Source organism: Engraulis encrasicolus, chromosome 15 (assembly GCF_034702125.1).
Source record: "Engraulis encrasicolus isolate BLACKSEA-1 chromosome 15, IST_EnEncr_1.0, whole genome shotgun sequence".
Taxonomy (NCBI): Eukaryota; Metazoa; Chordata; class Actinopteri; order Clupeiformes; family Engraulidae; genus Engraulis; species Engraulis encrasicolus.
The window spans coordinates 2,776,168-2,799,601 of NC_085871.1; the positions used below are offsets into that span (position 1 = coordinate 2,776,168).

At 44.1% G+C, this 23,434-nt stretch overlaps 1 protein-coding gene across 1 annotated transcript; it reads right to left on the reverse strand.

The window, feature by feature from the left end:
- Positions 1-1,838: 1,838 nt before the first annotated feature.
- On the reverse strand, positions 1,839-22,665 carry nup50 (nucleoporin 50). Its single transcript, XM_063216819.1, has 8 exons — positions 22,544-22,665; positions 21,075-21,230; positions 18,436-18,519; positions 16,157-16,370; positions 13,722-14,669; positions 10,806-10,890; positions 10,416-10,534; positions 1,839-5,029 (listed from the first exon to the last, which is right to left on the reverse strand). Exons 2-8 carry the CDS (start codon positions 21,141-21,143, stop codon positions 4,830-4,832), a joined length of 1,719 nt encoding a protein of 572 aa, XP_063072889.1. The 5' UTR covers positions 21,144-21,230; positions 22,544-22,665; the 3' UTR covers positions 1,839-4,829.
- Between the last annotated feature and the right edge of the window lie 769 nt (positions 22,666-23,434).

Below are 23,434 nucleotides of genomic sequence, written 5' to 3' on the forward strand. Positions count from 1 at the left end.
GAGCTGGAAGACCAAAATATGTAAAAATAACAATTTAATGATTGGAATAGTTAAAAAAAAACTGGGCCATGAATCTATAATCCATGACAGTTTAACATTATTGATGGAATTATGGAAATAAATCAACTTTTTCATGCTATTCTAATAAAGTGGCCTGGAGCTGTATATAATACTTGCATAAGATACAAAACAGGTTCTTGTGCCGCCCAAATGAAGCCGTTTTTGAAGTGAAGTGAAGTGAATGTCCAAGGGGAAACTACAACTCCCATTGTCATTGTGATACTGCAAACAAGTGAACACTGCACACAACATTGCATTTATGCCTCACCTGTGCAAGGGGGCAGCCCCCAATGGCACACCAAGGGAGCAGTGCAGCGGGACGGTACCATGCTCAGGGTACCTCAGTCATGGAGGAAGATGGGAGAGACCACTGGTTATTTATTCCCCCCATCAACCTGGCGGGCTGGGAGCCGAACTGGCAACCTTTAGGCTTCAACGCCCTAACTGCTTACCCATGACAGTCCAAAAGAATGCAAGATAATTGTGTGTACTGATTTGTGAATAGTGCGGTGGCCCAGGTGGTAGAGGAGCCTGTTCGGCAACCAGAGCAGGTTGCTGGTTCAAGTCCTGCTCTTATCTGCCTATCTGCCTGCTCTTATCTGCTCCTATCTGCCTGACCTCATCGATGTGGTACAATTAACCCGGGCTGCAATACCTGTTGACCGTTGCCAGACATTGGTCGACTCCATGCACCACAGATGTGACGCAGTTATCACTATGGTTATGTAACAGCAAAGTTGAAATTTCAAGAATTTGTTTGTTTGCACAGAACATTTTTTAAGTTTCCTAAGACAGATGTCAATGCCATTTTTGAATATTGCATTTCTTTACTTTCTGTGAAATATTACAAAATAGAATTTCTTGCTTTGAAATAGAATGTGCAGTGTCCCCAATGTATTTGGGCTCATATAAATAATTTTGACATTAACTCACCATTGTAAAGTTTATACTATTTTGAGCATAACTGTATTTGTTAATAGCATTTGTTTCATTCATGTAGAACAGGGGTGTCAGTCAACTTGACTAAGGGCCAAAATCAAAATCTGGAATGAAGTCGAGGGCCAAACTCAATATTATTTTTAAAAAGGACTAAAATTGTGCATATACACTTGGTATTCATATTTCATAATTTCACAGATTCCCATCATAGATCAAGTGTGCCCGCACAGTACACAGTACTCTGTTGCATATATAAGTGTGATCCGTTTCACTCGCCTAGACCCACCAAATATTATGTTCAAGTCTTATTACACTACCGGTATATTGATGGTGTATCTATGGGTGGGCAATATGACATTAAATTGGGAATCGTGATATTGAGTGCAAGATTGTCTCGAATCTGCCAAAGTGGAGAAATAGTATAGATTGTCTTGCAGTTTACTTTCAGTATCAGTGATGTTTGTTTACTTGTGTTGTCTTCACTTTTATTCTTTGCATTATTGTATTCCAATTGTGCACTTTATGAGAGTGCCATTAGTATGTTAACATTTTATTAACTGCAAATCGCAAGTATATGAAAGTCGTTTTTTGTTTTTATGTTTTCGATGCAAGATCAAGATAAAAAAAATCGAAATAGAGATTTTATGTTAAAAAATCGTGACATGACTTTTTGCCATATCGCCCACCTCTAGGTGTATGTGAGCCAGCTGTAATACACATTTGAAATTATCTTGCGGGCCAAATAAAATAACTCTGCGAGCCAAAGTTTGACATCCATGATGAAGAAAGTGGCAGTACAAGCACCCAAAGAAAGCAACACACTAAAACAGTATAACGGCTCAGTTTGATGTTGTTTATTCTCCAATTGATCAAATCTACAGATGTTGCCGGGCGCTGTCATCGGTAAAGGCCTTACAAAGGTCACTTGGACAAAAAAAAGGGAGCAATAAAAATTCAAGTTAAAATAATAATAATACAATCAAAAACCAAAAAAAACCCTCCACTGGATCCACAATGAGTTGGTGAATGGAGCCACAGAGAGACGATGGGACTGATGGCAATTATCCACAATGGGGTTGGAGAAAGACGATGCTCCATGCTACTCTGTTTATGGAGGAAGAATGTGGAGGGGGTGGGGAATACACAGCGTCCATTTTCACCCAATGAACAGGAGAGGGGCAAATGTTTGACCTCCATTGAAGAATAAATAGTCAACTACAGCAAAGACACATCCACACACACACACACACACACACACACACACACACACACACACACACACACACACACACACACACGCACGCACACACACACACACGAAAGATTTAACGAGCATTAACGCAGGGACCGCAAATCCATTGCGTCTAAAACTATTCTAAAAGATCATTCAACATCACCGATTATACAAAATAATCTACAGGTGAAAAGAAGAAAAGAAAACCTTTCATACAGTCTTCACAAAACACATGCACATCGCACAACAGTCCCGTCTCTTCACTCAACAGATGCAGATTGCAAAAGCTGCCATCATGGCCGCCATTTTGTTGTTGTTTTTCGTTTGTTTAAATCATAGAAAGTGCAAGCCTGGCGAGCAGAAAAAAAATAAAATAAACATTCATGCCAAAGAGAACTCCACACACAAACACTCAATGTTCATCATGTCAACGCTTTCAAACTCTATCCAACCTGACATTAGCAAACAGGTGGGGGAAAAAAAACCGAACCAAAAATATAACACAAAAACCATAAAAAAATGTCCTTGTTTCAAAAATTAAAAAAATGAAACGTTTCTTTTTGTTTGTTTCAGATTCACCCTTGTATCTAATCTCTTAATTTAACAGATAGCAGCGGGGAGACGAAAAGGGGCGGGGGCTAAAACAGGAAGGAATGTTCGTTGACAGCAGGCCCTACCACGCCTGGTTCCTTATAGGCCGCACCCAAAACTGCTCCCATGCACTCCATAGGTGACTTCCATAGGGTGTGAATTACACTGCTCTGTCCCCTACCACAGTCGGCTGACAATGTAGGGAATAGAGCACACTAAATTTCTAATCTTTTAAAAAAAATCATCCATTGCCGGGTTAGACAGACGGTTCAGCTTCAAGAGGATGTAAATAATAATCGATATGTATTGATGCATTGATCCAATGGCCGACGACCAAATCACATCGTATCGTATCGTGGGGCATTCTTAAGTATTGTAAATAATCGAATCGCTGGCCCCTGCCCAATGCCCAAGCTGTACAACATAATAGAAGTGGAAAAGTAATTGGAAAAAATCTAATCCAATCGTATCGTAGGGCATTCTTAAGTATCGAATCACTGCCTTAAGAAATTGACATCGAATCATATTGTCATGGATGCTGTGATTTACATCCCATACTGTCTAAGATGGCAATGGGTGAATGAAAAGAAGAAACCGAGTTGGGAACTGAGTGTGATCTATTCGCTACATTGTCCGACTACTTCCGAGACGCACCAACAATAAGGGAGCGCGTGCAGTGTGGAAAATAACTACCCTTTTGTGCTACCTGGTGAAGGAGTGAGCGTTTCGGACTGTGCCCTAGTCGACTGCATTCAGGCAGGTGAGCCTGCAGTTGTGAGCCATCCTTTGCATGAACTGAACGTTACAACTAAACGTTTCTTTAAAAAAAAGGAAAAAAAGTAGAACATTAAAATAAGAGTCCCTTTCCTCTTCCATTTTGAAACACATAGCCAGCTCTTGACTGGTGGGGGGGAAACAGAACGTGGTGCGTCGTGAGCCAGATTTGTAATCAATGCACGACCGTAGGTGGGTGTGGAGAGGGACTATAAGACCAATAGATGCAGCTGGAGAAAGGTGTGTGTGTGCGTGGGGGGAGGGGAGGGTGTCAGTAAATAGGTGTAGGGGTGTCTTATTAGTCCTGTTTAGAGTGGCCGAGTGATCTTCAGTCAGTAAATGGATGTAGGGCACATCTGGGCCAGGGTGGGGAGAGTCTGAGGATGTTCAATAGGAAAGTTGGATGGAGTCTTAAATAATGGTGGGCAGGAGTTTGGTACATATATAGGGCTAGTGTGTAGTCTGGAGTAAAAGCAGGCCCATCTCAACGCCTAGGTGGAGGTCTAGATATTGATGGATATAGATAGATATAGATAGCCTGGTATAATGCGGGGGGAGGACTGCCCAGTGGGGTAGGAGAGAACTACAGAGTCTGGTGTGTTGGGATCTATGTGATGGCTGTGCACTGGTTTGTTGTTGTATACGTTTGGGCCTAGTTGTGTTTATATGGGGTAGTGTGGCAGTCTTAAGTGCTGGAATCCATCATGATGAATGGAAGAGTGAGCATTTCGGAAGGGAGGGAGGGAGAGGTGTGTTCAGTAGGTCTGTAGAGGGGAGGTAATAAGCATCAGAGTTGTTGGTGACGGGGTGCGTGTCTTCAGTAGGCGTGTTGAGGGGGTATTAAGAGTTTTGAGTTATTGGAAGTGGAGGACGCGTGTGTGTGTAGTAGTAGAAGTAGGTGTGTCAGTGGGGGTAAGAGTCTGAGTTGATGGTAAGTGGTGGGCGCTGTGTGTGAGTTCAGTAGGTCTGTTGAGTGAGTTGTTGGTAGGGGGAGGTGTGAGCGCTCAGTAGGGGATGGAAATGTGGATGGGGCTGTGTGTTCAGAAGGCCTGTTCGGCGTGGGCGATTGTGTTCAGTAGGTGTGTGTACCAAGAGTCTGAGTTGTTGGTAGAGTGTGTGTGTGTGTATGTGTGGGGGGCTGTATGCGTGTTGGGGAGGACAGTAAGAGTCTTGAGTGGTCGGTAAGGGAGAACGTGTGTGTGGTCCTCTCTCTTTCCCTTCTCCTCTCTCTCTATCCCTTCTTTTCCAGGATCAGCTTGTGCAGCTCGTCTGCGTCCTCGGCCGTCTTGACCCGGATCAGCATGGGCACGGGCGTGCTGGGGTTCTTCTCGTCCACCGCCGGGTTGGGCACGCACACCACCATCACGTTGTTCTTGCCCGTGCGCGAGCACGGCATGCTGGACGGAACCATGATGTTCAGGAGAATGTTGCCTGCGGCGACACACAAAGGGAGAAACAGAACGGTGTCAGAACAATGGGGTCCTATGGCAACGAAACGAAAACGGAACACTGTCTGAATCATGGGGTCCTATGGCGAAGAAACAGGGCAAAACAATGTTTCCCATTTAGACAACATGAGATGTTCAGAACAATGTTTCCTATAACAATAAGAAAAAAGAATGTCTTAACTACAATCTTTCCTACATGACGCCAAACGAAACATTCTTCCAGAGATCTTTTGCCATTAGCATCAAACTGAAAAAAGAGATGGGACGGCAAAAATCTATATTTCTTATGATGAACCAACAAACGGAAAATACATCTTCAAAGCTGTCCAAGTCATCATCTCATTGCCCAACAATTCATGGGGAAGTAAACCGATTAAATCCATACCCTACTGCCATGTAAGGGAGGGCAGAAAAACGCAATAAACACATTGAACACCAGGTGGAGATCATTCTCATCTGTGTTGCACTGCCACTGTTACACTGACTGCCAAGTGTTCATCCACTCCCTATACCTAGGATGCCCTCTTCTGGCTCTACCTCGAAACTACACGGACATCACCCACAACTACACACGTTTTACATAACTAAAAGGGAAGACAATCTGGTGCCACACAGATGTCTAGTTATTACCTCCGCCACGGATGTTATGGTGTCTTATATTTTGATGGTGATCCGGATCACAATCTGGATCCAGGATTTTTTTTTAAAGACTCTTCTGAACATTTTGACCAACATTCTTATCTGAAAACAGCTTCAAAAGATAAAGGAAACATCTATTCTAAACAACACATGTGCACGCATGCACCCCTCTACAGCCTGCAACTGGAACTTGAAGAGAGGACAAACTCTGGTTGGTCTTGCAAGGGTTGTGGATGGCAGCACTATTGCATAGTTGGCAAAGCAGTCAGTGCAATTTCACTGTGAGCTTGTTAATTATGACCCACTTTCACTACTAGCGCTCCTATGCAAGCGCTCCTCCATAGCCCTAAACAAGGACGAAAAGACTTCATCTCGCTTTTGTGCTGCAGGTCATTTTGGGGAGCTCAAAAACAGAGAAGAAACAAATAAAATATGAAAAAGGAAATCAATTGAAACTATAAAAAAGTTCCCAAAACGACCGTCTGCTTCCAAGCAACGGGAGCCAAGCTTAATGGCTATCGAGGCTCTGCAGCCAACAACATCCCATAATTTGCAGGGGCATTTTGGCACAAGTGGACGTTGATGCACTCAACACCGTGTCTCAGGGTGACCGTGGAGGAGACTCTGGTAAAAGATTTAACCTAAAGACAACCCGCCTGCCGCATACTGCGAGGGGAGAATTATGTCTGTTCCAAATCTGACAAAATCTAAACCACAAAATGATGCTGCACGGAACAAGTATTGGTCACAATTCTCATTTCACCGCTTCATGGAATACATCATTCTAAATTTAAAAAAAATAATGATTCTAGGGCTTTTTACATGACTAGCAGAGAGGGTCACCATTTTGTTGGGAAATGTAGAAAATGTAGCGCCAACACACACATGCTCGTTAAATACATTTCCCTGTTTAACATTCACAGTTCAATTTTAAACTTCAGCTGATTAAACGACACGCTAGTGACAATTGTACTTTCAAATATACTATGAGCAGAAGTAAATGTGTGAGTGCTGCACGCGCGCACACGCACACGCGCGCGCGCGCATGCACTTTCAAGAGCAACTCAATAATAACGGGATTATCTGTGTGGCTGAACCACTAAACCCTGACATCCCCCAACCACCCCAAGTCAAACAGAATACTTGATGGTGGCGTGGTAGTAAAAACACTGAGCGGGAATAGGTTGCATCAATGAACAAGCATTTTACATTTTGGTAATTAACTGCAAAAAAAAAAACCTACAAACTCTCGCTTTATGCAGTTTCTCCAAAAGGATAATACCTATTACCGCTAATCAGCATCGATATGCATTAAGGAAAACCCCTATTTCTTGTGTGACGGCATGAAATAAAGAGCAGGACAGCACTCCAAGTTTTGCCAAGTGGTTTATTGCCCGTTTATTGCGACGGGCAATAAACCACAAAACTTGGAGTGCTGTCCTGCTATTTATTTCATATATTCTTGAGGAATGAGCACCCAGTTGTTTACTTAGTTTGAGTTGAGCGCGTTACACCCCTATTGTTGGTGACAGTGTGACCATATGAACGGTTCCTCTACTTCTCCATATTTCAATGCTTGCCTCTCATCGGAAAGTGGCCTTGACTAATTCATTACTAGCATTAGTGATTGGCCACATGCCACCATCTTGTAAAGCACATTCTGCTGGCTCAAATTTCAAGAAAAATGTGTGTGTGTGTGTGTGTGTGTGTGTGTGTGTGTGTGTGTGTGTGTGTGTGTGTGTGTGTGTGTGTGTGTGTCTGTGTGTGTGTGTCTGTGTGTGTGTGTCTGTGTGTGTGTGTGTGTGTGTCTGTGTGTGTGTGTGTGTGTGTGTGTGTATACGCGCACGCCTAAAAATGGCCTCAGCTTCCTTGACATCATTCCAGTAAAGCACGAGTTGGTCACAACTGGAAATGTGAGAGGTAGGTGTCTGCGTGCGTGTGTGTGTGTGTGTATGTGTGTGTGTGTGTGTGTGTGTTTATTTCTGCTGTGTATGCCACACAAGTGTTGATTGGGTGGAAATGTTGTGTTTATGCAACCATACCAGTGTGTGTGTGTGTGTGTGTGTGTGTGTGTGTGTGTGTGTGTGTGTGTGTGTGTGTGTGTGTGTGTGTGTGTGTGTGTGTGTGTGTGTGTGTGTGTGTGTGTGTGATCGTCACAGGCCTTGCATGATATACAGCACTGCTGGAGTGTCCGCGTGTGTACGTGTTTGCGTGTAAATTGCATGCCTTGAGTGACGAACAGCCCTGAGTGTGCTTGCTTGTGTCTCAGACAAGAGAGGTACTGTATCACTTGAGGGTGGACAGGCCATGTGTGTGTGACGCAAATGTGTCTACAAATGTTTAATGAGCATTTCTATGTATGCACAGCAGAGACTTTATTTCCACAGAATACTCGGGGGGAAAAACAACATCTATTAGAAGCTACTTGTGTCCTTCTACCGCTGCTCAGTTGGAGAGCATACTGGCATAACCGTGTTTGTGGCACAGAGGAAAGAGTTCCGGGGGCTCAGAAGGGCAGCAGAGAATATTGTTGGATGCCCTCTTCCCTCTCTGGGGGACCTCTACAGCACCCACTGCCTTAACCCCTTAGCACAGAGCCTCTGTTATAACCTTATTGTCAACAAACTGGTAATGACCAAGTCTTTGAGACTGTACATTGTCATAGGAATGTTGTTATGGTGTAGTTATGATATAGTTGAGCTTTCAACATAGAGTAAATAGGCCCGGTGACTGCCCCATCTGCAGTAAGAGGCAAAAAAAAAAAAAAAAAAATCCATTCTAAGAGACACATCACACCCAGGCCACAACCTGGTTGAGCTACTGCCATCTGGCAGTAGACACAGGTCCATGAAATCCAGGACAAATGGACAGAAAAACAGCTTTTTACCCAGCGGCCATTACTGCACTTAATTATGCTACCACAGCATAGTGATATACCTACAGCATCAATGTGGATGTCTACGCCTGTGATGTGTGGATAAGTGTGTGAGGTTTGAGAGGTATACATTTCGGTATGTGGATGTGTATGATTGGATTGTTTTTTTTTGTTTTTTTTTACATTTATGGCCAAATGTGCAACTGTGGTTATTTCATGGCCAGTACAGGTAATAAAATTCACTTCACATTAAAAAATTAACAATGATCTAAATAATTGAATAAATACATTATATAAGTTTGGTCACATCAATACATTTTAAAAAGTTCAAAACCTTTAAAGGTGGGACTTTATTAAAAATACCAAAAATAGCGTCTTCTTTAAAAAAACTGTTGTCTTTTCCCGTGTATGATTGGACTACGGCACATGGTTATGCGTGTGATTTTTAAGCACTAAGTATTTAACCTTTTATTTTATTTATTTATTGCTTCAACGAACAAAGATTTTTCCCTTTCGTTGTACTATTTATGACAAATAAAAAGATATTCTATATATATATACCATGTATGGCTCTGTGTCTATGTGGTTGTGTGCAAGTTCATGCATATATTCCTCCTGTGTGTGTGTGTGCGTGTGCGTGTGACAGTGAGTATATCAACGTGTGCATTTTCTTATCCAGGCTGGTGCCAAAACAGGTGTGAACGCACCCACCTATGTCTGTGTCCATGTGTGTCGTCTTACCCAGTTCCGTGTCTGTGCAGACCAGCAGTGTGCTAGTGCCTACGTGTGTGCATGTATGCATTTCTATGTATGTGTTGGCACAGCAACAGGGTTTGAGTATGCCTGCGCATTTTAATTCCTGGCAGGTTGGTGTATACTAGTGGTGTCAACAATGATCGATTCGGCGATCCGAATCGATCCGGGGCATGGACAATCCAGATCCAGATCCGGCAAGTTCCAGAATCAATCCGGCAATTTTTTTAAGTTTCAATTACTTCCATGGATATTTCGGGAGCAAATGAATGTTAAATTAAATAAAAACACTTCAAAACATTGCAAGACTGATACAGACTGATACAGAAAACAGCCAATAAATAGTTGCTCAGTATCTGACTACTTGTATTTCCTCATCATGGCTGAACATTTGCTTTGCGTTCAGTAGAAATGTAATGCATTGCAATGCATTGTAGAATTGAATCGAATCGGATTGGATCTAATAGAATCGAATCGAATCGGATCTACTACCTCCCGAATCGTGATCGAATCGGATCGTGAGGGCAGTGCCGATCCACACCACTAGTGTATACGCACAACAGCTGCAGAGAGTGAGTGTGTGTGTGTGTGTGTGTGTGTGTGTGTGTGTGTGTTTGTTTACCCAGGTTGGCGTCTATGCACAACAGCAGCTGGGTGTGTGTGTGTGTGTGTGTGTGTGTGTGTGTGTGTGTGTGTGTGTCTGTGTGTGTGTGTGTCTGTGTGTGTGTGTGTCTGTGTGTGTGTGTGTCTGTGTGTGTGTGTGTGTGTGTGTGTCTGTGTGTGTGTGTGTCTGTGTGTGTGTGTGTCTGTGTGTGTGTGTGTCTGTGTGTGTGTCTGTGTGTGTGTCTGTGTGTGTGTCTGTGTGTGTGTCTGTGTGTGTGTCTGTGTGTGTGTCTGTGTGTGTGTGTCTGTGTGTGTGTGTCTGTGTGTGTGTCTGTGTGTGTGTGTCTGTGTGTGTGTGTCTGTGTGTGTGTCTGTGTGTGTGTCTGTGTGTGTGTCTGTGTGTGTGTCTGTGTGTGTGTCTGTGTGTGTGTCTGTGTGTGTGTCTGTGTGTGTGTCTGTGTGTGTGTCTGTGTGTGTGTGTGTGTGTGTACATGCTTACCCAGGTTGGTGTCTGCACGGACCAGCAGCTGTAGTTTGTCCTCAGCCGCCATCTTCAGATGCAGAGTACCCACACCCTTCTCCTTAAACTCACTCTCCTTCTTATAGAACAGCTTACACCTAGACACACACACACACACACACACACACACACAGTATTTTATGAGGACTTCCAGAAGACATTTTTGTGTGTGTGTGTGGGAAGTTTGTGCGCCAGTCTCACTGTATTTTTTTGAAGACCTCTACATGTCTGTATGTGAATGCGAGATAGAGACAGAGAGACGGGGGAGACGTGAGGGTATGACTGTGTGTTTGAGACTTCCAGAAGAAAAAACATTGTGTGTGAATGTGAGTGAGTGAGAACGAGAGAGAGATGGAGGTAGACACTGACTTTTTGGAGTAGAAGGCGTCCTTCTCTTTGATCTCTCGCACCACAGGAACAGGAGGCTCCTCATCCTCATCAGCTCCATTCACATCTGGAGAGAGAGAGAGAGAGAGAGAGAGAGAGAGAGAGAGAGAGAGAGAGAGAGAGAGAGAGAGAGAGAGAGAGAGAGAGAGAGAGAGAGAGAGAGAGATGAAGAAATGCCATCAGCCTCACATAATAACCCCCAGACAGGTTCTAGTTAGTGTCCAGTGCTGGAGACTAACTGGTAAGGCTCCTTTTTTAATCAGCAGGGCTAACCACCACCAATCATCTCAGACACCCATATCACACAAACACCAGATCCATGCCACAACCGAGCCAAATCCACAGGGACTCTTCTTGGCACCAAATAGATTAATAATACTTCGGCCACTTCCAGTACCAAATTCCTTAATCGCATTATTAAGAAAGCAAACAGGGGAAATATTCATAGGGATGTTTTTTTTTTTTTTTTAATCTGAAAGTACTACCGGTATATTCAATTACCGTAAAAAAAAGATTTGAAAATAAATTTCTTAATTATAAACAGTTAATTGTGGTCATTAGCGCTGCCGTGTCATTAAGTGGCTGATAAGTTAATGACATTAAACTGAGAACGATTTCTCCAGAGACATGACGAACACAAGGGCTATAAAAAAAATACACATGCAAAAACCGGCAATGTAAACTCATCTACATAGGACGTGCAAATGGCCAATGCACCGTAATATACCAGTAAACAATAAACACAACTAAACCCATGGCATATACTTAACAAGTGAACAAATAATCACAAGATGTTCAAATCTGTGCAAATCAGAGAATATAATTGACAGAACTTGCAGCATCTGTACATTGTTTTATTCACCACACTATTATTATTAAACATTAGCAGAATTAACAAATATTTCACCATACAATGAAAGCAGCCACCGTCAAAGCATTAAATATGACCTAGTCTTTAGTCTCATTTCTACTCAAAAAATAAAATATGATGACTAAGAAAATGCGTTAACAACTGATGCTTCTTCTTTTTTTTCTGAAATATAAAAAACACGTCCATACTCCAAAACAAAAACATTGAAGACACAACTCCCTCATTTGTAGAACCCCATGCACCACAGGCTAGCCAAAACATGACTGCACGATTCTCTGTAGCAGCAGTCCCAGTTTAAAAAAAAGAATAAAACAAAATCACAGCAGCACTTGTGCCAAAACCCACTCCACCAGCACAGCGGCTTAAATAATGTTAGCACATGTACCCCTAATATTACATTAATTTACAGATATATGCTTTTATCCAAAGCAACTTACAATGATAGCCTACAACACTTGCAATACAACCCAGCACAGCTCACAACACCATGCAAAGTGCACAGGACACATACAGAACAATAAGTGCAGATGCCAAGTAGGGTTAGCTGGGTTTTTTTTTTCCAAAGTACATTAGCATAGGGCTAAGTAACAATAGTCCAGCTAGAGAGCAGAAAGGCAATGCAGCAAGATGGCCAGGCACCTGACCACGTTCCCATCTGCCTGCCTAGCCCTAACCCTGACAGACACCCCTCCCACCACAGAGGTTCCCAACTAGATATACGTGGACCTCAAGGGGTACGCCAGCACACATCAGGGGGAACGTGGGAACATGCAAAAATAACAAATATATAGTGTGTAGTCTCATTGGGATAGAGGAAGAGAGAGATATAGAGCATGGGCGAGAGGGATACTCATCATATGACAACGTGACTTGAGGGGTACGCAGGACAAAAAGGTTGTGGAAGACTGGCCTGCCCTATTTGGGGTCACTGGTCCCTAACATGCCCGTACTACACTGGTGCTGGGCAGCAGGGGACGAGATGGGAGAAGGAGGACGTCATTACATTACACTTATTTGACTCTTCTATTCAAAGCAACTTACAGATATTTACAGAGGGTGTTGGTTATAGTCCCTGGAGCAATATGGGGTTCGGTGCCTTGCTCATGGACACTTCAGTCATAGATGTAGTGTAGATGCAGGAAGAAGAAAGGGTGGGATGTGTTGTCATAGGACAGTGTTTCCCAACCTTTTTTGTCTCGTGTACCCCCTAAGCCTTTTCATTGTGCCATGAGTACCCCCTAACTCATGTTTTACATCCCTTCTTCTAGTGACTATGCTCCATGCATTTGTTAAAATTACATTTTTCCAAGTACCCCCTGCAGTGTGCTTGCGTACCCCTAGTGGTACACGTACCCCTGGTTGGGAAACACTGTCATAGGATACCCAAAAAAAATGCATTGCCATCTTATCTAGGTGGTGTATCCCTATTTCCACTGAGTGCAAAGACTAATGAAATATCACCACCACCACACATTTCCCATTCCCACCAATCACAACAGCCCTGCACACAACATCTCAACCCTCTGTTTACACTACACCTGACTTGTGGAAAAAAAAATCTGGGAAACGGTAAGAGGAAAAAATGAGGTACAGGGAACGTAGAGGGGTACACACTGACACAGTGTGGTCTTCAATTTCCACAGCTTACTAACACTTTCTTTTCCTAAAGGGCAACAGATAATCTACCTAACCATCAAAGGTGAGAGGTTGCATGCAGAGGTACCATGCGTTACCGAGTGCTATGGAGGCACTGTACTGCCCTGCAAAGGCAAAGTGCAGTAACTACACCAACACTGAAACTGAGAAAAAAAAAACTTTAAAAAAAAACATTAGTATCATGTTGGATATTGTTACTGCAAGTTTGACACAGCGATATCTCTAAAACGGGACACATCTGGACCATAAGGCTTTGTCACAGGATAAAGGAGGTGCAATAACACCCATATTCAGTCTAAACTCAATTTCGACAAACTATGTAGTTACCTCACTTTGCCTTTGTAGGGCAGTGTAGATGAAGAGTGCTTTACCTGTGCTGGGTGCTGCTGCCGGCGCCGCCGCGGTGCTGGGTGCCTTGGCCAGGGAGAAGGAGAAGGGTGCTGCAGAGGTGCCGCTCCCAGACCCCAGCCCTCCGAACAGCGAGGGGGCGGCCGAGGAAGAGGAGGTGGACAGGGACGGCGTTAACGATGGTGCTCCGGCAGATAGCGAGGAGGTGGAGGTGGTGGAGAAGGAGAAGGTGGGGGCTCCGCCAGAGCCCAGCGAGGACAGCACAGAGCTGTCCACCTTCTGGCCAAAGTTGAAGGTGATACCCGCGGGAGAGGAGGTGGTGGAGGTCGAGGAGGAGGAGGTGGAGGTGGTGTCCTTGCTCCCTCCGAAGCTGAAGAGAGACGGGGCAGCAGTGCTGCTGCTGGTGGTGCCTGTCTTGGCTGTGGAGGTGGTGCCTGTACTGCTGCTGCTACTGCTGGCTGTGCTGCTGATCTGCAGTCCCCCTTCCTTCAGCCCGTCTGCTGCTGCGGCTGCTGCCTGGTTCTTGGCACCCAGGGCTGTTGTGCCACTCGAGCCCCCCAGTCCTGCCCCCAGTCCTGCCCCCAGTGCCCCTGCGCCCCCGGCGCCATACTGCTTCTCGATGCTGGCCAGGTGCCGCTCATAGTCGCGGAAGATGGGCTGCAGGTCGCACAGCGGGTTGCCGTTCACGTGCTTGGTGATCCAGTCGCGCACCGAGCAGTTGAGCGCTGTCAGCTGCCGCCGGTACTCGGAGCTGCCGGTGGTGGTGGAGGAGCTGGCGGTACTGATGCTGCTGATGATGATGCTGCTGCTACTGCCCACGCTGCTGCTCAGTGGTGCTGATGCTGCTGAGAGGGAGGAGGAGGATGCTGTTGTTGCCGATGACGACGCCGAGACAGAGGCGGGGGAGGAGCCGTTAAAGGAGAGGGCCAACGGGGGAGCGGCGGAGGAGGGGCCGTTGAATGTCAATGAGCCTGAGGAGAGAGGACAGACGGGGGGGAGGGAAGGAGAGAGAGACAGGAAGACAAGGAGGAGAGGGAGTGGGGAGGGTGGCAGTGACGGAAGAGAGAAGACGCGGGAGGGGAAAGAAAGAACGAGAAAGGGGGGAGCACGAGACAGGGGAAGGAGGAGGACAACAGGCAGGCAGGCAGAGAGAGAGAGAGAGAGAGAGAGAGAGAGAGAGAGAGAGAGAGAGAGAGAGAGAGAGAGAGAGAGAGAGAGAGAGAGAATGAGTGAATCTGACATGCTGTATTTTCCTGGAGCCAAACTAAGAGAGGGAGGGGAGAGTGCTCACCACAGCACAGTACTATGCTCTCCAATGCAGCTTTGCAGATACACATACAATCCCCCTCTTTCCAATGCACACTCCCATATCACAGAATGTGTGTGCGTGTGGTCCAGCCTTATCAGCAACCAACCCCCTTCCAAACATGCGTGTGCGCACGTGCATACACACACACACACACACACACACGCGCACACACACACACAAACACGTCAAAGAGACAGCTGTGCACACATGCACGCACACCAAGGGCATAGACACACACAGATGTACTACACTAGCTACTGATTCTGCTCCATTACACAGAAATACTGAGTATGGAATAGCAACAAAAGGAGGTTTTTTTCAGAACAAGAGCGGTGCCACGGCCCAGCTCATCATGACTATTCTCTGCATGTTAATTTTTGCATTGTGTGAGAGTTAGGGGTTTGGTATTGGCAAAGGGTTCACGATTCAATGCAGATCACGATACACATGCCATGATGCGATTCTATCTCGATGCACTGCGATTCATGCACTATTGAGATCCATTGCGATACTTATTTCAGTAGATGTGTAAAAATACAGCAGCGAATCTGTCAGTTGCTGTGTAGCGTTCATAAGTCAATTTATTTTATTCTTCAGCCTTTTAGGATCTGGGAGAGAGCTTCCATTACCATATTACCATACTGCCATATTACCTACCCTCTACTGAACAAAATCAACCAGTAGAAAATGTAATTTTACTATTATTAAATAATTGATAGTCATGAATCCATGCAGTATATCATGAAAATAAGTATCACGATACATTGTCAAGAATCGATGCAGTGTATTGTGAAAATATCTATTGCAATGATGCATTGCCATGATGATTTTTTGCACACCTGTAGGGAGAGTACAGCACAAAGCTAAAAGACCTAACTAGGTGTGGCAACGGTTGAGTGCTAGTGTGTGTGTGTGAGACAAAGGACCTTATCAGGTGGAGTGTATGCCTGTGTGCTGGTATGAGTGTCTGTCCTCGTGTGTGTCCCTTTGAGTGCGTGTGTCCCTGTGGGTGTGTGTGTCCCTGTGCGTGTCCGTGTGTGTGTGTGTGTGTGTGTCCCTGTGCGTGTGTGTGTGTGTGTGTGTGTGTGTGTGTGTGTGTGTGTGTGTGTGTGTGTGTGTGTGTGTGTCCAGTTGTCAAGGCAGCCTTACCAGGTGCGGTGGAGGTCTTGGTGGTGGCAGGAGAGGAGAAGCCACCAAAGGATATGGGGGCAGCTCCTCCATTGCTGCCGTTGGTCAGGCCGCCCAGGGGCTTGAAGGAGGCGCCGTTCCCAAAGCCAGAGAAGGAGGGGGGAGCCGCCGCCGGAGAGGAGGAGGTCGACAGGGCAAAACCCTTGAAGCCCTTAAACGCACCGGGGGCCTCACTCTGTAAAGGGGAGAGAGAGAGAGAGAGAGAGAGAGAGAGAGAGAGAGAGAGAGAGAGAGAGAGAGAGAGAGAGAGAGAGAGAGAGAGAGAGAGAGAGAGAGCGAGCATACGGTTAATATGAGATGAAGGGAGAAAGAAAAATGCACGGACAGAGAGCGAGAGCGAAAATACAGCCATGCATTATTCACACATTGGCCACACATGGCCCACAACTGCTGGAAGTGTGACCCAATTTTTGACGGGAGGCTGGTTAGTGTAGGTAGCTTGACAACAAAGGCTATTTTTTTTTCAGATAAATCACTTCCCACCAATATTTCTTCACTTGAGACACTAGGTCTAAACTTTCTGAATCTTGTGGATTTCATGCCATTTTAATCATTGTATTATTGCTATTATTATTTTACTATTACTATACCTTCTGCCTTTACTTTAATCAACCATATTATACTTATTTCAGCTTTATTTTATTTTTTATTTCTTATGTATTTTTCTCTTTTACTTCATTTCATTATTTCTGTTTCAATATTGCTGTTAATCTAACTGATAAGCTTATTCAGCTGCATGTCTTGTATGAATTAGAGTAGAGTAGAGTAGACAGGGCTCCAGAGTGCGACCAATTTGGTCGCATATGCGCCCATTTTTTTCAATGGTGCGCCTAAAAAATATTTTTAGGCGCACCGGTGCGACCAGCCATCAGTAGAACAAAATAAATTACCAAACAACCGTTTTAATGGACATAAAATTAATAGTCATTCTACAGTAGTTGCCCATCATCACACTATAAAACGTGTCGATGCGGTCATTCCTTCAACTCCGCTGAACTACCGGTAGCTTTCTCCCCCTTCCTCGTTCACAGGCAGCCCGACGTTTCAGAATAGAATGTTCGACTTCGCTCAACTATCCGAGTTCACATGTGCCAGCGAGTTTTGTGTTCTCAACCAGGCGAGTTTTGCAACGGACGAGAGAGTCACAATCACGGGGGGAAACTAAATGGCTTGAGCGGATATTAAACATTGCTGCACAAAAACGCAGACCGGTGCGGATAATTGCCCGTTTCAGTCGCGTGCAGATCTTGCCAAACAACAGGTGACACGCTAGTCTGTCGGGACTTCTGTGAGAGTTTTCTGATAGCGATTAGGGCAGGCTACATACTGCCTATCAATCGGCAAGGCAGACTCGGCAAGGCATCGTTCATGCACCTCGAGACAGCACGAGAGAGAGGGAGCGAGCGAGGGAGAGAGAGAGAGAGAGAGAGAGAGAGAGAGAGAGAGAGAGAGAGAGAGAGAGAGAGAGAGAGAGAGAGAGAGAGAGAGAGAGAGAGAGAGAGAGCGAGCGCACTAGTGCTGTCGTGTCTGTTCGTAGCGCTTGCTAATGTAACACAATCATTATGCAGAGGGAGAGCGCTCAAAAAGAAATAGACTAAACCCAATTCACCTCAGATTCCACTTTAAACATAGGCTTGACTATTTGTGTCTAATGATTTTAAAAATCATGACATTTTTAGCAGGGTTTGTTAAAAAAAATCTATCCATCCATCTTCATATTGTAACTCAGTGCTTCCTTGTGCCGTGTGCATAGCCTTATTGCAGAAAAGGCTGGTATGTTTATCTTACTAGTCAAACACTACTGACTAAAAGGCTACTAATTTGGTCTACCAGCCAAACTGCTTGTAGCCAAGATGTGTTAGTTAGGTAGCCTACTGTCATGTCTTTTATAAAGAGCACATTTGGAAGACTAGCCTATAGCACATGAAAGGCTCCAGGTCTTTTAAAATATAGCAACAATAATAATAATAATAATTATTATTATTCTATTATTGTTGCTATTATTATTGCTATTGTTATTATTTTTAATTATTATTTTTTAAAGCTGAGGTGCGTGTGTGTATGGGGTGGTGAAAACATTTGGGTGCACCTAAATTTTGTGCTGGTGCACCTAAAAAAAATGTTTAGGCGCACCAGTGCAACCAGTGCAAAAAGTTAGTCTGGAGCCCTGGTAGAGTAACTTTATTGATCCCCTCTACTCTACTCTACTTATGCTACACAAATACAGTTATTATTATTACCTCTCCACCAATGGCACGGCGTTTGGCTTTCTTGATGGGTCTGTTCTTCAGCACATCCTCACTGGCCAGTGAAAACGTCCCCGCCTGTCAGAAAGCAAGACACACACACACACACACACACACACACACACACACACACACACACACACACACACACACACAGTTACTGGTGCACCTTGTCTGCCATTCATCCAAAACCCACCGCACACAGCTTCCTGATCCAAAATCAATACATTGATTAAAGGTTCATGCTGGGTTAGATTATATTGATTCCGAATGAACCGTTTCATGTAACTGTTCCTTTGAAAAAAAAGAAACGATTGTGGGTAAAGGTGGTTCAATGAGTTCAGTTGGATTAATATGTAACATTTGTGAGTGTTGCATGAATCCAAACTGTTTAGCTGGCCAGATTTGTGGTGCTAGGTAGAGTAGGCCTCGTCAGTTAAGCCCAATTTATGCATCCGATGCATAGCCTCTGACACACAGAATCATAGCCTCTGTGAACATCAAATCTACCTCTGCATGTGACCACGCCACCCACATAAAGGCTCTGCAAGCGTTGTCGCACACCTCCAAAAAATTCTGACTACGCGACACACGCGCACGCGAACCTCTGTAGACAAAAGGCGCTGTGATTGGTCGTCTCAGCTACTTCCTCGTTCTCGTGGCAGCAGAGTGCCGGTAGTTTGCGAGAGCAAAAGGCCTGTCAATATTCTGTTCAGTATGACATCAGTGCTTTCTTTCTAGTGTGTATAAATAAATGAAGCCACAGTGACTGAATTAGTATGTAACAAACGATGCATCAGATGCTGCAGTCTGACTGACTACCGTACTGTAGCCTAGTTTCTCCACCGAATGGAAACACACATCGGCGGCAGGCTCAAATTTCTCCATGCTTGCATTTTCTGCAAGTAAAAACAGACTTGGCATTTAAGTAATTATACCAGTTAAGTTTGTGTAAAATACTAAGCTTACTGAGCTAGAAAGCAACATTAAGTTACTTAATGGCTGTAGTGTTTGCAGTTTAGTGAAGGAAACTCGCGCTGCTCCAAATGTGGCTCGCGAGATGAGACCTTGTGCGCATAGCCTTAACAGCAAAACTGGTTCGTGACCAGAGTCACTCAAGTGACAATTCACATTAGTTGATGCAGAACTGTAACTTGCCCCTTAGCCTGGAAAATATCACACCTCATTACACTAATCGCAAAAAAACCCCAAGACAAAAACAATGCCATTTTGCAATTACCTCAATCTTGACCAACTCTTCCTACTGAATGTCTTCCCAATAGAAACACTAGGTCTTGTGCCATCTTGTGGACTTCATATGCCATGGTGAAAACAGATGTCAAATTGAAGACCATGAAAAAACAGTCATGTTACACAGTACAACATTGTCGCCATCATTTCAAACGCTAGGCCAAAATCATTGTGATTAAACTTAATATGTTAACAACTTTAAGGTCAGATTAGACTTCTGCAACTGCGCTCGTCAAAAGTCGCATGGGAGTGGCCACGAACCAACTTTGTATTCATGCATCTGCGAGGTCCGAGGTCTCGTCGAGAGCCACATTTGAAATTGCACGATTACCTTCACTACATTGTAAGCACTGCGGTCATTATTAAGCAATGTTGCTTTCTAGCCCGGTTAGGTAGGTATTTTCCCACAAATTGCTAAGGCAATGTACTGGTATCATTATTTGACATACCCAGTCTGTTTTCACGAGCAGAAAATGCAAGCATGTAAAGACAATTGATTCTGCCAATGTGTGTTTACGGTGGAGGAAGCTACGGTAGTAAAACCGCAGGCATTGTGCCACGAGCGTTCAACTGATGCATTGTTTTTGTTACTTAGCTTGTAGCTTTGTGTATTTACACACAAGGCATTAATATAGTTTTTAACAGAATACAGCTCTGCTCTCGCAAAGTACCGGCATTGCGCTGGCACAAGAACAAGGAAGTAGTGAGACAACCAATCATAGCGCCTTTTTGTCTGCGTTCTCAGCGTCCGTCCAACGGATATTAGAATTTTTTTGAGGCACTTGACGACAGTCAGAAGACGGACGGACGCAGAGGCTATGCGTCCGAAGCATAAATCTAGCTTTACTCAGTGTGCTTGGCCCAGCAAGCTTTAAGAGCACAAGAATCCAAAAGCAATTGACAATATTTTACGCTGTCTGAAAATGATTTTATTTCTGCTTAAGCTGTGCTGTGTTAACAATGTAGTTGTAAGAAAAAAAAATGAGAGCTTGTAAAATCCAGGTTCTATACGCATTTATGTCAGAAGTTGAACAAATGGATGAACAACAAAACAACTGTTTTGACCAGGACAACCTGGGGCCTATACGACAAAGCTGGTTCAGGAGTAAACCAGGTTAAGTTAAGAGGTAAATCATCTAATAGAAGAGCCTGGAGTCCTCATTTTCTTTGTAGTATAGGCCCCTGGATGAATAACAGTCCTAACTAAATGACACCTGTGGCCTGTCCATTAGCAGGCTTATGACTTCCTGTAGGTTAACTTGGCCAGGTCTATCACTTAAACATGCTCTTGGAATTACACCCCTGTTCTGTTAACTCACTCCATAGTCTTAATGGAAAAAGGCTCCATAATGATGCTTTAAACTAAAGGCTTGCAGAATTACCTCCTCAGTGTCTTCTTCCTGATCCCAGTTTCGATCCGTCAGCTCCTTGTCCGCAATCCTCTTCGCCATACTGGTAACTGGCACCTTACACCAGACGTCAATCAATCAGACGGGTCAGTTGAGTGATGGGATGTTTTTTCTTCTTCGAAATATTGACTACAAAAGAAATCATTCAATAATCATTAAAACGGTAAATTAAGACTAGTCAAATCTCCCTTATTCTGCATGATGGGATACTGAATGAATGTGTTAAATGATATTGAATTGCATTTTGACAAGTGTTTATGGAAGACGGATAAGAATAAACTCCATCTTAAGCATATTCCATTGGCCAGTGGGAACACTGGTGCAGGCGTGTCAAATGCCAACAGAGCGCGCACTACAAATTACATTAGTTAGCTCTTGGTTCAAGTGATGGGTCATTACATAATCCACCGACTGCAACTGCACCGTTCAAACCAAATTGCAACAAACACCGAAACAACACAGAGAAGACTGATCTCGTGAAGGAAGCGTTTCTGTTCCACATAGGACGTGCTATGAAATAAATTTTCTGCCCCATCAAATCCCTTTAATTCTGACGTTACACTAATGACCATTGTCTTATGCATAGGAAAAAAAACTACTTAATTTGCACTGTGAATGGACAAGAGAAATACGAAAGCACCTTGCAAGATCCAAGCATTGTGCAATGTTGTAAAGAGGAACAAAACATGAGTAAGCAAACATCTTCATCACTACATCTTCTGGGATACAGTTTGGTCTATCATCAATTTGACAGAACTACCAGGAATAACGTTATTAAGACAGGTTAGAGGAAACACCCATGCTTGCCGAACGATTTGGTTAGCTTGCCTATGTTGTAGCCAAACTACACATAAGATGACAGATGAGTTACACAAGTTTTGGTGCCACATCTGACTAGTCAAAGGACAACATAGTGAATAATGACATTCTCTAAGGAGTGTCAAAGCAGTGTTTTGATAATGCACGTCTGCCAACAGGTAGTTAATACTTCACTAAGGTTGTTACAAAATGCTTAAACGTCACACACAACTACACGCAAACTCAAGTTGCGGGCAGTGAAAGGTGAGGGTGACGATGAGGTTTAGTTCAAAGCTTAGGGTTTCTTATTGCTTTGATCTTGAACGTGGAAGTCAGCTCGACTGCTACGACATCGTCAACATTTCACTACGAACCACGAGGGAGATGTATTTCTGCTAAAATAGTAACCATGTGTAACACATACTCCCTGCGAACATATGACTCGGTTCACATTTAGCAGCTACCGACTAGCCTTGCCAACGAAAAGTAGCACTAGCGTTCTATGAAGAAGCCTTGAGCAATACCAAAAGCTAGGTTACCGTAGCTAGCTAGCAAAGCCAAGGTTAGCTCAACGATTTAGCCCAATCAGAGAGAAGATCCTGGTCGATGACAATATAAAAGTACTGCGGATAGAGACGACCTACCTCTCCTTTCTTAAAACAAAACAATATACGTCCCAACAATCAGTTCACGTGAGGGTGAAAACGAGTACGGTCTGTCTTTTTCAAAATTAAAAGCCGGGCCCTCCTCACGCCGCCATTTTACAAAACGGAATATTCGCGCGTCCTGATACTGCAATACGCATGCGTATAATGTCTAAGGAAGTGTTGCTGTCTTGTGGGACTTGTAGGCTATTTGATACAATATAGAGCTCTATGACACAGGGCACAGCTTCTACAATGCAAAGGATTTCATTTCAGCTCAGAGATCTGTCACATATGTGACTACTATGGTGTCATACATTCTACCTAAGGCATTCCAATACAATTCAAGTATAATATAACATAGGGTGACCAGACGTCCCGGTTTGACCGGGACAGTCCCGGTTTGGAGTTGTGTGTCCCATGTCCCGAGCAAACTCTCTCGGGACACAAATAGGCCTATGTCCCGGTTTTGGCCACCCACTACATTACGCCATGCTTATCATGGTAAATATATGGAAAAGATTACATGTTTACCTGCCACAATTAATGGCAGCCAGCGCTTGTATAGAAAGTCTGAAGGAGTCAGTTGCAATTTGTCATTCCGACCTCTAAAATTGCTTAGAATGCAGGAAATTGCATCTTAAAAATACAAATTTTCTAATATATTCCTAATATAACATTAAAAAACAGCCTCCTTTGTCCAAACCATCTCCAAAGTAGCAATAGACAAAGTTTGATGTAGCAGCCTGAGAGACATAGGCATTATATCATGGGGGTTGAAATGGAAATGCAGTGGAGAGTTTTGCGAGAGCAGATGGCAGTGATCCAAGCTCTCGTGATGCTGCGTGGCTGTGCCAAAATAGGAACAGGTGCGGGAGAAAGTAGGAAGTG

Bases quoted from the DNA above. Each gene is read 5' to 3' on its own strand.
- nup50 (XM_063216819.1), bottom strand. From the start codon at position 21,143: ATGGCGAAGAGGATTGCGGACAAGGAGCTGACGGATCGAAACTGGGAT. The intron at 18,520-21,074 runs GTAATTCTGCAA...GCTTTCTGACAG, and splicing joins AGGAAGAAGACACTGAGGAG to GCGGGGACGTTTTCACTGGC. The intron at 16,371-18,435 runs GTAATAATAATA...TCCCCTTTACAG, and splicing joins GCCGTGCCATTGGTGGAGAG to AGTGAGGCCCCCGGTGCGTT.